General features: G+C 38.7%; 1 protein-coding gene across 1 annotated transcript in view; it reads right to left on the reverse strand.

Annotated features, from left to right (window-relative positions):
* Positions 1-8,028: 8,028 nt before the first annotated feature.
* The window catches only part of LMAN1 (lectin, mannose binding 1), a 31,434-nt gene continuing 22,570 nt past the window's right edge, over positions 8,029-16,892 (reverse strand). Inside the window, exons 11-13 of the mRNA XM_003827259.7 lie at positions 13,300-13,453; positions 11,623-11,744; positions 8,029-11,334 (exon numbers count right to left, since the gene is read on the reverse strand). Of these exons, the coding sequence (XP_003827307.1) occupies positions 11,298-11,334; positions 11,623-11,744; positions 13,300-13,453 (313 nt within the window). The 3' untranslated portion in view covers positions 8,029-11,297. The remainder of the gene's footprint in view (positions 11,335-11,622; positions 11,745-13,299; positions 13,454-16,892) is intronic.

Below are 16,892 nucleotides of genomic sequence, written 5' to 3' on the forward strand. Positions count from 1 at the left end.
CCATTATCTCTAAATTACCATTTATAATAAACTACATTGCAGTCCATTGAGGAATGTTACTAATTAATGTTGTCTCATAGAACTTTTCAAACCATAAAATAAAAGCCACAGCCTTGTGTTTCTGTCTGTTCGGTCTACATTTTATTATAAGTAATTATTTAGATTTATTATAAAATCTATTCTAAAAATTCCATTGTATGAGGAATTAGGAAATATTAATGGTGAGGGTGTCAATTCTAAACTCCAGCACCCATGTGTAAAGGAGTTTCTCCCTGTCCAGTCCTTTTCTGAATGTATGTTTGTGTGGAGGGGGGTTAGGAAGAGGGGGTGTCATGCATTATGGGGACTCTTCGGTGGTAGCTTCAGCACGGTCGCCGTGGAAGGTCTCCTGAGAGTGCTTTATGAAATCAAATATCTTATTATTTCCTCAACAGGTAATTCCATTGAGAATGAGGTCACGACTTAAAAAACTTTTTACTCCTTGATTTATTACAATGACCTTTGCCCTTGGACATCCAGGAACTACTAGCTGGTGTGTAGGATCTTTTTTTTTGGAGACAGCCTCACTGTGTTGCCCAGGCTGTAGTGCAGTGGCAGGATCTCAGCTCTCTGCAACCTCCGCCTCCTGGGTTCAAGCGAGTCTCCTGCCTTAGTCTCCCGAGTAGCTAGGATTACAGGCATGCGCCACCATGCCCGGCTAAGTTTTTGTATTTTTGGTAGAGACAGGGTTTTGCCATATTGGCCAGGCTGGTCTTGAACTCCTGACCTCAAGTGATCTGCCTGCCTCAGTTTCTCAAAGTGGTGGGATTATAAGTGTGAGCCACCAAGCCTGGCTGTAGAATCTTGTAGAAATGGTGGTAGAATCTTCCGTTCCTTCAGAAAGGGGAAATGAATGCCCTGGATTCATGAATGGGACCTCTAGGTGTCCCCATCCCATGGCTCCCTACTGTCCTTGCATAGAATCCCCACTCCTTGCTGCAAGATTGCCCACTGCCTAGCTGCCAGCCTCTTCAGCCACACTCCCTTTGCTCATTCTAATCACATTTATGTCCTTGTTGGCCCTTAAACCAAGATTGCTCCCACCTATGTCCTTGTGGGACGTCCTGGCCTGTATTGCTCTTCCACATCTCTAGGTGGCTCACCCTTGCTTAATTCAGGTTTCTGTTCTCATTCACCTTCTTAGAGGGACTTCCCTGACCATCCTAAGATACCCTGCCTCCACTACCCCACCTTTTAATCCTCTATCCTATTCTATTTTTCTTCATAGTACTGCACTCTACCTGAAAGTATATTTTCCTGGATTTAGTTGTTTCCTTTCCATCTACTCCATTGGAATGTAAGCTCCATAAGAGAGACCAGTGCAATTTTGTTCACCTTTGCATCCCCATCTCTGAGAATCATGCTCAGCACATAGTAAGTGACCAATAAGAATCTTGGGGGAAAACAATGAATGAATGATTGCCACTAGGCCTAATGGCTTATTTTTGAGCAAATCGCTTTCAATGGAAGTAATCAAGGTACTACATCGGATGATGGAGGCACTTGGAGAGTTATCTTCAGGCAAAAGGGAGACAGGAGAATAGGGTCTGGGGGCAGGGAACCTAAGGCCAATTCATGCTGACTTCCTAGAACTAAATTAAAAGGAAAACCCCAACTTTCCACACCTAAGTAACAAAAGGACTGGAAGCTACTTCCTTACTCCCTTTGCAACTCCCGGCCCCCAACCCCCACCCCGACCCCCACCCCGACCCCCACCCCCACCCCCACCAACTTTTTCTACATGGCAGATGGAAAATTCAAAGTATCTCTGATTGGCTGCTTTCTGCAACCAATCAGACATTTGGATAGGAGTGTAACTTTGTAACTTCACTTCAGCCTCTAATTGGTTGCTTTCCACAACCAATCAGATACTTGCATAGGGTGTAACCTTTGTAACTTCACTTCAGTCTCTGATTGTTTGCTTTCCGCAACCAATCAGACTGATTGCAGGCCACTACTTCATTTACATAGGGTGTGCACCAAGTAACCAATGGGAAACCTCTAGAGGGTATTTAAACCCCAGAAAATTCTGCAAAGGGGCTCTTGAGCCCCTATGGTGGGGCCACTTCCAGTCTGTGGAGTCTACTTTTGTTTTCCATAAATCTCTGCTTTTGTTGCTTCATTCTTTCCTGGCTTTGTTTGTGCGTTTTGTCTAATTCCTTGTTCAAAATGCCAAGAACCTGGACACCCTCCACCAATAACAGAAGTAGCATCTTAGTGCTTAGAAATCCACCTCATAGTGGTTGCTGCCTTCTTTGCCAGCTCCCAGGATCAAGACTACTTGCCATAGTTTTTTAAAATCATGCCTCATTCTGATTTAATGGATCACCTTTGTAAACACAGATTCGTTGTGGCCTATTCAACTTGAAAATTTTGATGGTATCTGACCCAAAGAATTTGCTAAAGAAGCAATAATCCCATTAGTGGAATTAAATTTTAGAAAGAGATCACATTCAAACAGCATAAATCCATTTTGGTCCTTCACCTGGGATTTTTCTTTTCACATCAAATACCTAAATTTTGCTCCTGTAATTAAAATCGGCTAGTGGTATCATTTCTTTTTTGACCTTCCCCAAGGAAATCATGGTGATTAGGTTGTCCTGTCTCAGTTGTTATATCCTCTTAGCAGGTGACACAACATTTCAGGGGTAGCCATGCAGCTAAACCTCTGTGCTCATGAAGGTCAGCAGAACTGAAGAAGAAAAAGGTCACCAAGCGCCAAGGCATGTGTCACCACACTTGGCTAATTGGCTCAGTGTAGAAATGATCTAAAGACGAGATTCACTGGGGTTAATTTTCAACCTCTATTTTAACTGGGAAAAAAGAGGTAATATAAAAAGAGGAAAAAGTCTTGGGAAATAGAAGGACCATTATGGAAACCACAAAGGAAATTAAACACGTAGTCCTAATCCTAATAACTGCCTACTGGAGACATTTTAGTGGTTTGTGTTTTACCTAATAGAGTGTCATGTACATCATAGACGCTTAATACATATTTAATGAACTGTATTGAAATGCCAGGCCAAGTAGCATGTTTGTTTTCATTTCTATAGGATTGGTTAATATTCTTGTAGATACAAACTCAAGGCTATATACCAGCTGTGCAAAGAAATTCCCCAATCATGACAGTATGGTTTTCATTGAGCTACAGGACCGAAGAGTCTCTTCAGTACTACCTTGGCCCATTGTTATCTGATAGATTGTGAGACCATTTGTGACTCTGTGGAGACTCAAAGCATCTCAATCCTTTGTCTCCCAAAGTGGCCATTTTAAGAAATGTATCCCGGGCTGATTCTTCTGTCTTCCAGAAATATTCAGCAGTGTTATACCAAACGTTTCAAAATCTGTGTGTGAGTGTGTGTGTGTGTGTGTGTGTGTGTGAGAGAGAGACAGGGTCTCACTCTGTCACCCAAGCTGGAGTGCGTAACCATGGCTCATTATAGCCTTGACCTCCTGGGCTCAAGCGATCCTCCTGCCTCTGCCTCCTGAACAGCTGAGACTACAGGCATGCACCATCACACCTGGCTAATTTTTTATTTTTTGTAGAGATGAAGTCTTGCTATGTTGCCCAGGCTGGTCTCAAACTCATGGGCTCAAGTGATCCTCCCACCTTGGCTTCCCAAAGTGCTGGGATTACAGGTGTGAGCCACCATGCCTAGCCCCTAAAGTATTTCTTTTGCCAACACTGTATGACTGGTCTATTTCAGTTCACAGACATCACTTTCTGGTGAGGTAATAACTGTATTCTATTCCGTATCCTCTCTACCACAGAACTTCCATGTTAGTCGAGTGCTGAGTTGGTAGGCAATTCAGTGGTTGTTATTTTCTAACAGGACATGCTGGCTTCCATGATCTGATTGTAAACTGCCATGCTGGTTCTACATGGAAGGGGAAGATGGGCTGGGAACCAAAGATTAATTTACTAACTTACTGTTTACACAGTGGGCTGACCAGTTTGAGCTGAGCTATGTTCATGCCTGGAATTCAGGTATATTTGGCAAATTGTAACATTCGTGGCATGGCTAGCAGTAAGTCTATTTGCATTAAGTACTAAGGAGGCTCTTAGGAGAGACTCATCCAGAGCAGACACAGTAAGTTTGCCTCAGTTACAAAGCCTTAGTTCCCAGAGGCTTGCGGAATTCTGTAGTGTCTTTCACTCAGGTTCACCCTGGCCAAGGCTCATGAACCCATTAGGACTGTTTCCTAGAGATAGACCTTTAATTAAATAGTAACAGCCATTCTCACTGAGAACTCTGACACTGGGGCCCATGCATCACTGCTTTAGTATTTTCTTAACAGAAAGTAACATGCAGGGGGGAGAGAGTCATTCTTCTCCATTTGGCCACAAACTACCCATGATGGTTAATTTTACATGCCAACTTGACTGGGTCACTGGATGCCAGGATTATCTGGTTAAACATTGTTTCTGGTGTGTCTGTGAGGCTGTTCATGGAAGAGATTTGCATTTGAATTGGCTGACTGAGGAAAGCAGATGGTCCTCCCCAGTGTGGGTGGGCATCGTCCAATCTGTGAGGGCCTGAATAGAACAAAAAGCCAGAGGAAAGTTGGATTTGCTCGCTGCTTGAGCTGGGAACACTGATCTTCCTCTGCCCGGGACACTCATGGTCCTCAGGCCTTCAGGCTCAGATGGACTCTATACCGTTGGCTCTGGCTTTCAGGCCTTCCGGTTATACAACTGGCTTTTCTGAGTCTCCGGCTTGCAGATGGCAGATCGTGGGACTTCTCAGCCTCCATAATCTTGTGAGCCATACCTTACTTATTTTATATGTATATATGTGTATATGTGTGCGTGTATGTATTTAAAGGTTGTTACTCTGAAGAACCTAATACACCACCCCATGGACTGGCTCCTGGAAGCCTCCATTGCTTCTGTGGGCAATGGCAGTCGTGAGGGTGCCTGGTCCAGATGACAGAAGTGGCTGCTTGTTTGGCAGGACAGTGAAATCCTCCCGAGTAGCAGTGGGGCTTGTGTGTGTGATGGAACATGGCGGAAACGGTGCCACTGCTGGGCTGACATGGCAGAAATGGCAGATCCAGAATAAAGAGCAGTTAAGGGCCAACATAGGGGATGACGCCATCAGGAGGAGCAACACCCAATGGACATCACAGGGATTCAGAGAAGAGAAAAAGAGTAAATGCCATGTGGCAGCTGACCAGGCAGCTTCTGGACTTATTTGTGAGGATCTGAGAAACGGAATGGGACTCCCAGCACTGCTGAGGACCGTTTCCTTTTTTTTACAACTCATGAGCAGGTAAAGAGCCAAAAATCCTGTGTTGTACTGTTCTGGGTCAGTTCTCTGATTTTCAGACGCATAGAGTAACAATAGCTAACATTTATTGGGCACAAGCATCTTGTTTCTAAGCTCTATTTATGGTGCTCTGTTGTCTCAATTATCACCCCATTTTAGAGATAAAAAATTGAGGTATGTCTCTGCCCTGACTCCAAGCCTATATTGCCTTCTGGCCATTTTTACTTGGCTAGTTAATGTCAAAATCTATGTTCCAAATCGAACTTAACCTCTTCTTCCCTCGTCTGCAATTCCCATCCTTTTTCTTGTGTTCCCTGTTTTAGGACACCTTACATCTAATTCCACTAGCCAGAAACAGAGTATCGTTTTACATTCTTCCTTCTCATTCACTCTGCACTTCTAAGTCATTAGATGCTTGCTATGGCCTGAACGTTGTGTCCCAGCACTCCTATGTTGAAATCCTAACGCCCAAGGTGTTACTACTAGGAGGTGGGGCCTTTTGTAGGTGATTGGGTCATTAGGGTAGAGTCTTGATCTTCGACTTCCCAGTCTTCCAGAACAGTGAGCAATAAATTTGTTTTTTATAAGCCACCTCATTTATGGTATTTTGTTAGAGTGGCCCAAACTAACTCTAATTGTCCAATGCTACTATTGATAAGAGTTTTGGCCTTCATTCAGGCCACCATTTTTCACTGGGAGCACTGCAGCTGGTCTCTCTCAAGTCTCCTTCCTCCAATCCATTCTCCGTGAAGCAAACAGAGATTGCAATGTTTGAAATGCTATTGCCTTTCTGCTTGATTTTCATGGCCTTCCATTACCCTCTGGATGAAGTCCAAGCTCCTTTACAGAGCCTTGGGATCTGGCCTCTGTATATCCCACCCACCATTTTTCCCAGCATAGCAGAATAAGCTTACAGGTTCTCACATAAACTACACTGTTTCTTAATTCCATGCTTTTGTTCATGTTATTTTTTCTGCTTGGAGTAAGTTCTCTTCCAGTCCCCCTTGCACTATACATACTTCAGCATATGGCTCAGAAAACATCTTCTGTGGGAAGCTTCTCCAACCTACAACCCTGCCTCAGACTCAAGATTCTTCAAATACGTGTGTGCATCAATTCTGAAAAATTCTTAGCGATTACACCTTTGAACAGTTCCTCATCATGACTCTCCCAATTCCTTCTACAACTACTGGTAGACTTATGTTGTACCTTCTCACCAATTGCCAATTTATTGCATTTTCCACCACTTTAATATCTGTGTTGTACTCTCGGTAATTTGCTCAGGTCTATCTTCTAATTCAAGAATTCTTTTGAGCTTTGTCCAATCTGGTATCCAAATTTGATCCCCACTTCCCATATCGAAGTTGTGTTTTGGGTGGTCCTTTGGAACTCCAACTGTCTTATTTTTCAGTGTTTCATTCCTTCCTCGTGATTTCCAGTCGTTTTATAAACTCTTCAGTATTTTTAATGTCATTTCAAGTATACATATTTGTTGTCTTCTTCTGACTGTTCTATCATCTCAGATTCTTGGAGGTGCCAGGTTTCATTATTGTACCTACTGTCACTCTTTCGTATTTCTCTGGTTTGGTTTGTAATTTTTAGAGCTCATTTTAGTTAGGACTGGCTGTCCCTATGGTTGTCTAATGTACTTCTGTTGTGCAATTACTGCTAATGAGTGGTTTTGTTTTGCCTTCTGGATTTTCCCAGACAAGAACAAATTTATACATTGTTTTTGACTTAGAGAATTCCACACCATATAGGTAAAGCATACAGCTGGGCTTCAATTTCTTAACAAATGTCCCCTTACCCAGAGCTCCAGGGAGAGAGCTTCCTATGCCTTCTCAGAGCTGTTGGGGTGGAAATAAGAGGTCCTTTCAGCCCATTTCCACTGAAGGAGCAGCTCTTCCAGGGTCCTCACTTTATCTTACTATCTCAGTTCGAGCCTCCTGGGTTTTCTAGGCCTAAAGCCATGTCTTCAATGCCACAAATGAATTTTCAATGACAATGTCAATAATTTTCAATGACAGTACCTAGGGCCTATGTGTAGTCTAGTTTCTGCCACTCCCTACTACTAGTAGGCTTCCTGATCGGGTTTTAAGTTCTGAATTCTTTCGAACCCATCTATGTATTTAAATCTTTTATCTTATCCACCATTTGTCTTTACCAATTAGTCTATCATTTTTTGAAGCCTCCTTATAAAGATGCTCTTTTACTATGCTTATAACCATGCGAGATAAGTATTATGAGGAAACTGAAGGTCACCTCCAGTAAGTGAGAGAGCCAGGATTCAAACCTAGATTTGTCTAACCTCAAAGCCCTACTCTTTTATTTTTTTTACCACATTAACTCTCAGAATTGGAATTACTTGGTTAAATGGTACTTGTCAAAAAGATTAAAATATTTTTTAAACTACCACTAATTAGTAATGACTAGGAGTTCCAGCTTAACTACACTTCTGCCATCATTTGGTTATCAGAGGTAAAAACATCAAGTACATTGTTTTAATTAGTTTGTATTTTTCATTACCAGCAAGGGTAAACAGTTATCCATGACCATTTCTATGTTCTCGTGGCATGCTTCCATGTACTGCCTCTGCATGCAGCAGGCCACCTCGGGCAGAGCCTAAAGCATGTGATAAATGAAATGCTATCACAATACAGGTTCTGTCTGAAAAACAAATGGCAACTTATTATCCAAGATCAATGAAGGAAAAAGCAAATTTACTAAAATATTTCTTTATTTGAGTAAGGTCAATGCCATTTCTTGAATTCCAGCTAGCATCAAATAATCAGGAAAAAAAAAACTTGACAAAATGTTATCCAATTGAAATTGACAGTGGATAGAAAACCCTTTTAAACTTTAAGTAATGTCATAAAAGAAATATATTAAACAAGCAACAGACAGATCTAAAAAGTTCCAAGTGTGGATTTCACATTAGATCTTATAAATTAAAAAAATCCTCAATATAATCATTTGTTCACTATCTTCTTTCGATAAGCACATGGACAGGGAAAGATAATCACACCTTAATATTCACAACTGCTATTTGTGTTCTTTACAAAAATTGTATCTCTGCAATGCAGTGAGGCAGGCAATCCCTTGTTCAAGTCATTTCTGTTTTCCCTAAGTTATCAAAAAGTACAACTGTCTGATATAAATTGTTACCATAATCACAATCAGGAAGGCAAAGAAGCTTTAGCAGGCAGGCTTGAAGATGGGAGTTTTCATGGCTTGACCATGAATGATCTCAAGATGATTTCATAAGATTAAAAGCCATCACGAAAATACTGAAAGCAACAGGTAATAATCTGGATTCAGTCTGTAGTTGCTCATGAACCACGCATTTTAATATAAGGAACATTAAGTAAATTGTAGGTATAAAAGAATCAGTGCATATCTGTTAATGTCATTGACAATAAAAATATATTATCTTCTCAGCTCAGCTCTAAATTAACAAAACACCTATTTTTTTTCCCACTCCTCATTTTAGTGGTTCTCAAACATTGGTGTGCTCAGAATCTCCTGAGGTGCCTATTGAACAATGACATCCCAAAGCCCCACCCCTAAGATTTGATTCAGGTTGTCTGAAATCAGGCACCATGACCCAGATGGTCCATGGATCATACTTTGAGAAACACTGATATCCCCTTAATACATAACAAAACATTGTTTACTGTTTATGACTTCATGGTAAAGTTTTAAGCTGAATAAAACATTCAAACAATTATTAGAACACAAATAGGTACATTAAATAAGGATATTAGCCATTATGCAATTGCATTTTCCTTTTAAAAGTGGCATCATAGACACAATGACTTACATAAAAATTTTAAAATCAATTTTGTTTTAATCCAAGGCACCTGTAAAACACTTGCTGGTGTGAGAGAAGTGAACAAATTCAATTATACAAAACAGTACAGAAACGAAAGAATCCTGGCAGTGATTGATTTTTCCACAGAGCAAACCTTTTTGTTCAGAAATGAGCTCCTTAAAGTCAATGATTTTGAGAAAAACCACACTTCAAATAATATGATACACATCGTGTGAACTACTTTGCTGAGTGATTTTCAAGCAAAGTATATCACTAAGTATAAAAGATAAAAGGCTCATGCTCATGCTGTTTCATAATAGCCATCTCCATTTGTAGTAAGAATAATCAGAATGATTCCCCTTGAATTTCAGCCTGAAAAATGTATACTGCATAGATCTGGTATTCCTTTAATGCACAGGCACATATGACCATGGACTTTATAATACTGGATTTGACAGCCTTTTATCTCAAGAGGATTTCTCAAGTTTCATAGTCTACAACTTAAATATTCCTCTGAAGGTATTTAATTTTTTTTCATGGAGCAAGAGTAAATTCTGTGATGATGAAGCCTCTGAAACATGAATTTCAAAATGTTAACACTACAAAAGAAAAATGCTAGAGAAGCATTTTCTGTGTTGAAATTACTGAAGTAAAGTGAGTTATCACTGGCATATTCTCTTTCAGTGTTCTAGGATAAATATCAACATAAAAAGCAATGCGAGACTGTTTGCACACACAGCACTCGTTTGGTATTGCTATAATACAGAGTTCTTCAGAAAGTCTTTATATATAGATTTTAGGTCGTTAGACCAATCTGTAAATGACATTTGAGAGCAAACCTAGGGAGGCTTGGAATAATTCAACAGCACTATTTTATAAGATAGTATTGTTTGGAATTCTATGGCAAATGAAAGACAACCATTTTAGCTAAAAGAAGTAAAAGAGTATTTTGAAGGCAGCAAAAATCAGTATAAATCAGCTGTGAACAGAATTAAATTTGCTCTTAAAATGTCATTTACAGACTGTTTCCATAATACCTAGAAGTATGCACAAAGACTATAAAAACTCCTTCCAGTCTGACATTTCAAGGTTAAGTTTACTAACAAGTGCTTCACAATGTCCTTAGTTCTGGCACTAAAAGGAAACAATTAGAAGTATTCACTGTTTTTCAAATTTTGCCTTCAAGAATCTTACAACTGCTTCTACTACAGCCTCCTTGATTTAAAGGAGTATGCAAATGGTCACTAACCCCAGCCAGCATGAAGTAACTAATGTAAACCAGAATGTAGTGGCAGGTTTTGTGAATTTAAATCCTCAGATCATGCAATTTGAGCTGAATTTACATGCTGTAGTAAATGGGAGAAATAAATTCCTTAAGTTACAAATATAAATATAAAAATTATTTTCATAATATTGACCTGACACCATTGGAATGAAGACATTCAAGAATATGGGCAATCATGAATGAATACATTACCAGGCAAAATACCTATAAAAGCCATTCTCAGAGGAATGTTTCCACCCACAAGGTTTTTTAGGCAAAAAGCAGCTATTAATTTTCCTCTAAAATTTCCTTTAAAAGTGAAATATACCATTGATCAATAGAGGAAAAAAAAATTTCACTTAACATTTTGAAGTCTATTACCAGATCCTTAAAGCTCTCAGACAAAATATTCTTTGATTTCAAAGGAAGCTGCATTAAGATGAAAGGACTGCAGGCCCAGGCCTTTGATTAGGAAGTCTGACCTCTAAAAAAGACTTTGGTTACAAAATAAACCTGATGGGACTTCTTAATTAGACCTCATATTCTGGGAGGCATGAGGGCAAGTGTGTTTACGTTATACAGGGAAACCTGCAATATTGGAGACTTAGGGGGTAACATTCATATCCAGGGGTTGCCCCCACTTTATTTATCCTCTTACTGGTCAATATTCTGCTCAGAGGCTGCATCATACTGACCAGAAATTCACTGAAATTTAGACAGATTTACATACTGTGAACAAATTAAAATGTGGTTGTCTTTGCTTTAAGGTTTATTCTTAACTGCAAATCAATGTTTAAAGTTATTTTATTAAAAAAATTAATAATTTAGACTATGAAGCAATTTAAATACTTAAATTCCCTCAAAACGACATCATTTTGTACACAAATAGATGAAGTACACAGGAAAATGGTAGTCAAAAGAATTTTTTGGCAGCTGCTTCTTGCTGAGACCTAACGAAAAAAAGAAACAAACACTTAAAGAAGTTCTATATGCTTAACTTTGGAAAGAAACAGGACTATTTAAAATTAAAATATCAATGCCTTTTGAAGTATACAACGCATTAAGATAAACATATATTCTACACATGCACTTTATGTGAACTGAAATGAACAGAAATCACAATAAACTTAATTTTATAGGTGGTGAAAATTGTATTATGAACATAGATAACTTAGTTGAATATTTCTAATTAAACAGATGCAGAAAAATATTGGGTCACATTTTATCAAGAGACTTACCTATACATGATATAACCAATGAATAATACAGTTTGCACCACAACAAATATAATGAAGTGGACCGTAGACAAACATGATGGAAATGGTGGTAGTTCTGGGCATTTCGGCTTTTCATTTGATGGCTGTAAGGCAAATGACTTTCTATTACAGTTAGTCAAAATAGCAGTTTGGAAAAAGAAATAAATGTGAAATCTTTATAAAACTGTTTGCTATATAAACAAGTATTTTCATTTTTTCATCCCCCAGAAAACCTTCTATCCCCTTAACTTTTACTGACAACTGTTTTTGAAGGAGTAGTTGACACTGGAAGGCCTCCACCTTTTTACCACCCAGTCACTAACTCACTGCCTCCTGGCTCCTGTCTGCATTACAGTATATGATGATGTTGCTGTCCCTGAGGTCACTGAGACTAGGGTCACCACAGACAACTCCTCTGGATACTCCCAGTTCACGCTTGCTGTAGTGGTGTGGTTACTAACAGCACCCCCTTCATTCTCAAAAGTGTCCCAGGTCAGACAATAAATTACATGGTTACCCTACCAATGAACTACTTGACAAACAGACTGGCTTTTTCTCAGTCTTCATTCTCTACAATCTCATAGCATTCAACATTATTCACTGGTGTTCTGAAAAATATTTCTTTCCCTATTTCCCTGAGTATTCCTTGTATTATAAGGAGGCAATTAAATACCAGGAACAAAGACTTCATCCAAGTACCCAGAGAGAATGGCTTCTAAGATTAGTTGTTCCCAATATAGTTATATTTGTGGGACAAAGTTCTTCAGTAAATTGATACACACACTATCAATTTGGTCATTGCAACAAAGATAATGTATGAGAAAAATAACCTCAAACAGAACTAAGGGGACAGATAATAATGCTTTGGATGAGAGGTCATGATCAATAAGAAAACTATTAAGCCATCTTTGAAAAAAATGTATATTCAAGGCACATATACAGGAATATAGTTAAGAGAGTTATCAAAAAATATAAAGGAGACAAGATTAGAAGCTGAAGACCTAAGTTTTCTCCCTTTCCTTCTTACTAGCTACTGACCTTGGGAGAGTCAGTTTAATGTAACATTATTATTCATCTATTAGTATATTTTCTAAAGGTCATCAAACGTTTTAAAAAGCTTTTAAAAAGATAAAACGCGATATAAAATATAAGGGATTGGGATTTCTGCTTCTGGTAAAGCAGACTAGGAAATATGGGCCAACCATATCCCAAATATGTCTTATAGAAGACAACCAGCAGAGTCAAAAACATATCCAATCCAATCCAAGCACACGAAACCTGGGTGAAGGTAAATGAAGCTAACAAGATAGTAAGAAATTACCAGATTAGAACCTTGACGGAAAAATAGGCCAAAGAAATACACTTTAAGCAATCCATGGGTCAGAGAAGACATTAACATGGAAATCAGAAAATATTTTCACGAAATGATAATACAAATATTACATATTAAAAAACCATGACTGCTATGGGAACTGTTCTTCCACCTTCAATAACTAGAAAACCAGGACACATGGAGATCTGCAATAAATGGGACAATTCTACCTTAAACATTAAAAATAAGCATTAGCATTAACTAAAGGGTTAAAATACTTGCAGTAGAGTATGAGTTCTTCCTTTCCTAAAGATTATAATTATAAAAGGAAAAGGAAACAAAGTTACCATATTTCGCTGCACTAAGTTATCTATGTCCCTCTTTACTATGTGCAGGTGCTCTTTGATGTCAATGAAGTGCTGTGTTGTCTCATAGACGCCTCCAGCAGAGCCAGGGTGCTGCATTCCACTGACCAGTCTGACGGTTTCACTCATGGAATTTCTGAAACAGAAAGTCTCTTGATACAATAAAATCACTATAAAGTTTTTTTTTTCAGTCACAGATCTCCAATACTTTTACTTTTCAAGTCTAATATATTACATCATTTAAAAAAAAACAGGTAAAGTATTTTTAAAAATCGAGTTGTGGTCAAAATTGGAAAATAATTTATAAAACGACACTATGCCTTTATATTTTACTAAAGGTCATCTAAAAATACCATGTAGAAAATACTACTAGGTAGTCTGTGTTAAAACCAATAGTATAAGTGGATATTGAATATAATGGATGATATTTTTAATGAAGTTATAATAAATCTTTCTAGGTGTTCAGCTGTACAGTAAAGGACTAGTGCCAAACGCAATCATTTCCTATAGGCACACTCACACACACACAGACTTGTCCGCTTTGTAGCTGCACATATAGATGATTTCACTCATACAGCATATAGTAGGAGGCTAATGGCTTTGTGACCCTGAGGACGGGGGTCACAATTCTGATTTCCTACGAGTGCATTCAACAGTTATGGTTCAATTTGGAGGAATAAATAAATAAGTTATTTCACTGGAGTCAAATGTAGTTTAAAAAGTAAGAGCTTTACCAAAAGAAAAAAAAAAAGAGAAAGACTCAAATTACTTAAAAATAACACTATATGTCAGACAGAATGTTAAGTATAACATTTAAAAAATTATGTTTGAGTTACATGAGCAGTGAAGACTTAAAAGTAGTTACAAAATATCTCAAGTGCTTTTGAATCAATGTCATGTGTTGATTAAAATTTCTTAATTTTAATACGTTGTCACATATTTGTATTTAAGAAATTCTGCTTCCCAGAAGCATGAACTTGCTTAGGTATAAATGTCTTTTTAATATACCAAAGATTGAGTCACTTAATTTGCTCCTACTCATTCATTCATTCATTTGCCTGTTCATTCTGCTAACATTTATTTCATAAGTGCTGTGAGCCAGGGAATATTAGGGATATAAACTTTGCAAGAAGAATGAAGTATCTGCCCTGTGGAGATGAATTGTCTAGCAGGAAAGCAATGTGACAGAAGCACGACTAGAGCTCTACAAAGAAAGATGCATTTAGCTGAGTGTCAAAAAATGAAGAGGAGCCTATGGGGATAGAATTGTGGTTGAAGGAGGTCATAGTTGGTTTAGGAAACAGGTCAAGTGAAAAGAGGGCTGGACAGAACCCTTGAAAAGAATACCTTTTAAGGGATGATGGAAGGAGAGCAAGTGAAGATAACTAAATGGAAGCAGAGGCCAAAGAATACCAGGAGTGAATGGTGTATCAGAAATCTTGAAAGGGAAGTTTTGAGATGGAGAAGTGGGAAGAGGCATCAACTGCTACAGAAAAGCTACATGCTTTCTAAGATCTCTTTCTGCTAAAAAAAATTTCTTTGATTCCTTAAGAATATAAAAATCCACAAAGAAACAAACTACCCTTTCCATTAAAGGCAAATATTTTCTATCTCTTTACATTTTTTTTTTGAAGCTAAATCCTAAAGAAAAAGTTCCAGAGGACTAGTTCAGAAACTTGAGCTCAGTTTTTATATTAACTTACTGTATGCATGACATTTATTCTCAGTAAGTGGGAGTTTGCAAGGATTGTTAACTCCTCTAAGAAAGGGATTCTATGGATAATACAACTGGACAGCTAGGACGTCCTGACAACTAGTTACATCTTTGGATGTCCTAGTACTACTGTTATTTAAAACATGCAAAGCACAAAAGAGTATCTAGAATATGCTACCCGTCACATAAGAAAGAAAGGGACTTCAGAAAATATGGGCTGGGTGCAGTGGCTAACACCTGTAATCCCAGCACATTAGGAGGCCAAGGCGGGTGGATCACCTGAGGTCAGGAGTTCGAGACCAGCCTGGCCAACATGGAGAAACCCCATCTCTACTAAAAATACAAAATTAGCCAGGCATGGTGTCAGGTGCCTGTAATCCCAGCTAGGCGGGAGGCTGAGGCAGAAGAATCGCATGAACCCAGGAGGCAGAGGTTGCGGTGAGCCAAGATTGCACCAGTGTACTCCAGCCTGGGCAACAAGAGCAAAACTCCATCTCAAAAAAAAAAAAAAAAAAAAAAAAAGAAAGAAAGAAAAGAAAAAGAAAATACGTATATGCAGAAGAAATATAGGAAGAACAAACCGGAAGCTAACAGAATTGGTTACCAAGAGGGAATGGGTGGGAAACAGCTGGAAAGAAGGGGAGGATGGGAAAGTGGTAGCAAGGATGAAGAAGCGATATACACATGCTCTGCCCCTTAGAACCATAGTATTCATATACCCAAAATACAAACAATTTAAATCAACCAGGATATAGGAGGAATATAAACATTAACAAAGAATCTAGCTGGATCCTAAATGAGTAATATCAGCCATAATGAAAAGAGTAGGGAAAAAGAGAACTACACTAAGAAACTATCTGGAAAAGAGTATCTGGGCTGGATACTGTAAAGCTAGAGATAAAAGGAACTTTACATAAACTTGTCAGTAAATGTCTTTCTCACAGGGATACGAGTTAACAATTTGAAACCACTTTGTGTGTACTTATATGCATACTCAAGTGAAACCGATAAGTAAATATGTTATAGATACAGATAATAAGAACCAGGTTTTTCCCTGTTGGAGGAAGAATTTTCAAATAAGACAAGGGGGAAAGTTAAAAATTAACTCTGTAGTGTTCAGTCCAGCCAGAACCCAAAATATCTGCATAATCTTATGGTTTAACACAAAAGTAGGTTGACAGACACGGAACTACAGACTCATGTACATGCATGGGTTGGTATACATACGTATATTCCCTAGCTCTGTCCAGTAAGAGGCCTAGAGGTAACGGCACCGCGGTAGTAATGAGCATACCTAGTGCCCAAAGGTTGGTTTTCAAATACCTTTCTCAAGAAAAAGGAACCAGGGCTCACTGAGGGCAGAGAAAATACAAGATGACCCTAGAAGATAGAGCAGTACCATAAATTTTTAAAATGCTCAAAAAAAGATGAGGGCTTGTTGAGAGAACAAAGATGTCAACATGAAGGAGCTCAGAATGACCATACCTGAAACAATCTGAGCAGCAAAATAAATAAGGAGAGTGTTGGACTGTAACCTATGGAATAAGTATCCATGAGTCTGAACTGATCTAAATAAATAACTAACTAAATAAATGGGAGAGAAAAGATAGTTGGTCCTGACAGCAGAATTCCAATGAACAAATATGGAGGGAATTATTTCGAAATATAAACATCGGGGCCAGGCGTGGTGGCTCACGCCTGTAATCCCAACACTATGGGAGGCAGAGGCAGGAGGACTGCTTGAGCCCAGGAGTTTGAGATCAGCCTGGGCAACATGGCAAAATCCCAACCAAAAAAAATAGAAAAATTAGCTGGGTGTGGTGGCATGTACCTGTAGTTCCAGCTACTCAGGAGGCTGAGA

The sequence above is a fragment of the Pan paniscus genome, chromosome 17 (assembly GCF_029289425.2).
Source record: "Pan paniscus chromosome 17, NHGRI_mPanPan1-v2.0_pri, whole genome shotgun sequence".
NCBI classification, from domain to species: Eukaryota; Metazoa; Chordata; class Mammalia; order Primates; family Hominidae; genus Pan; species Pan paniscus.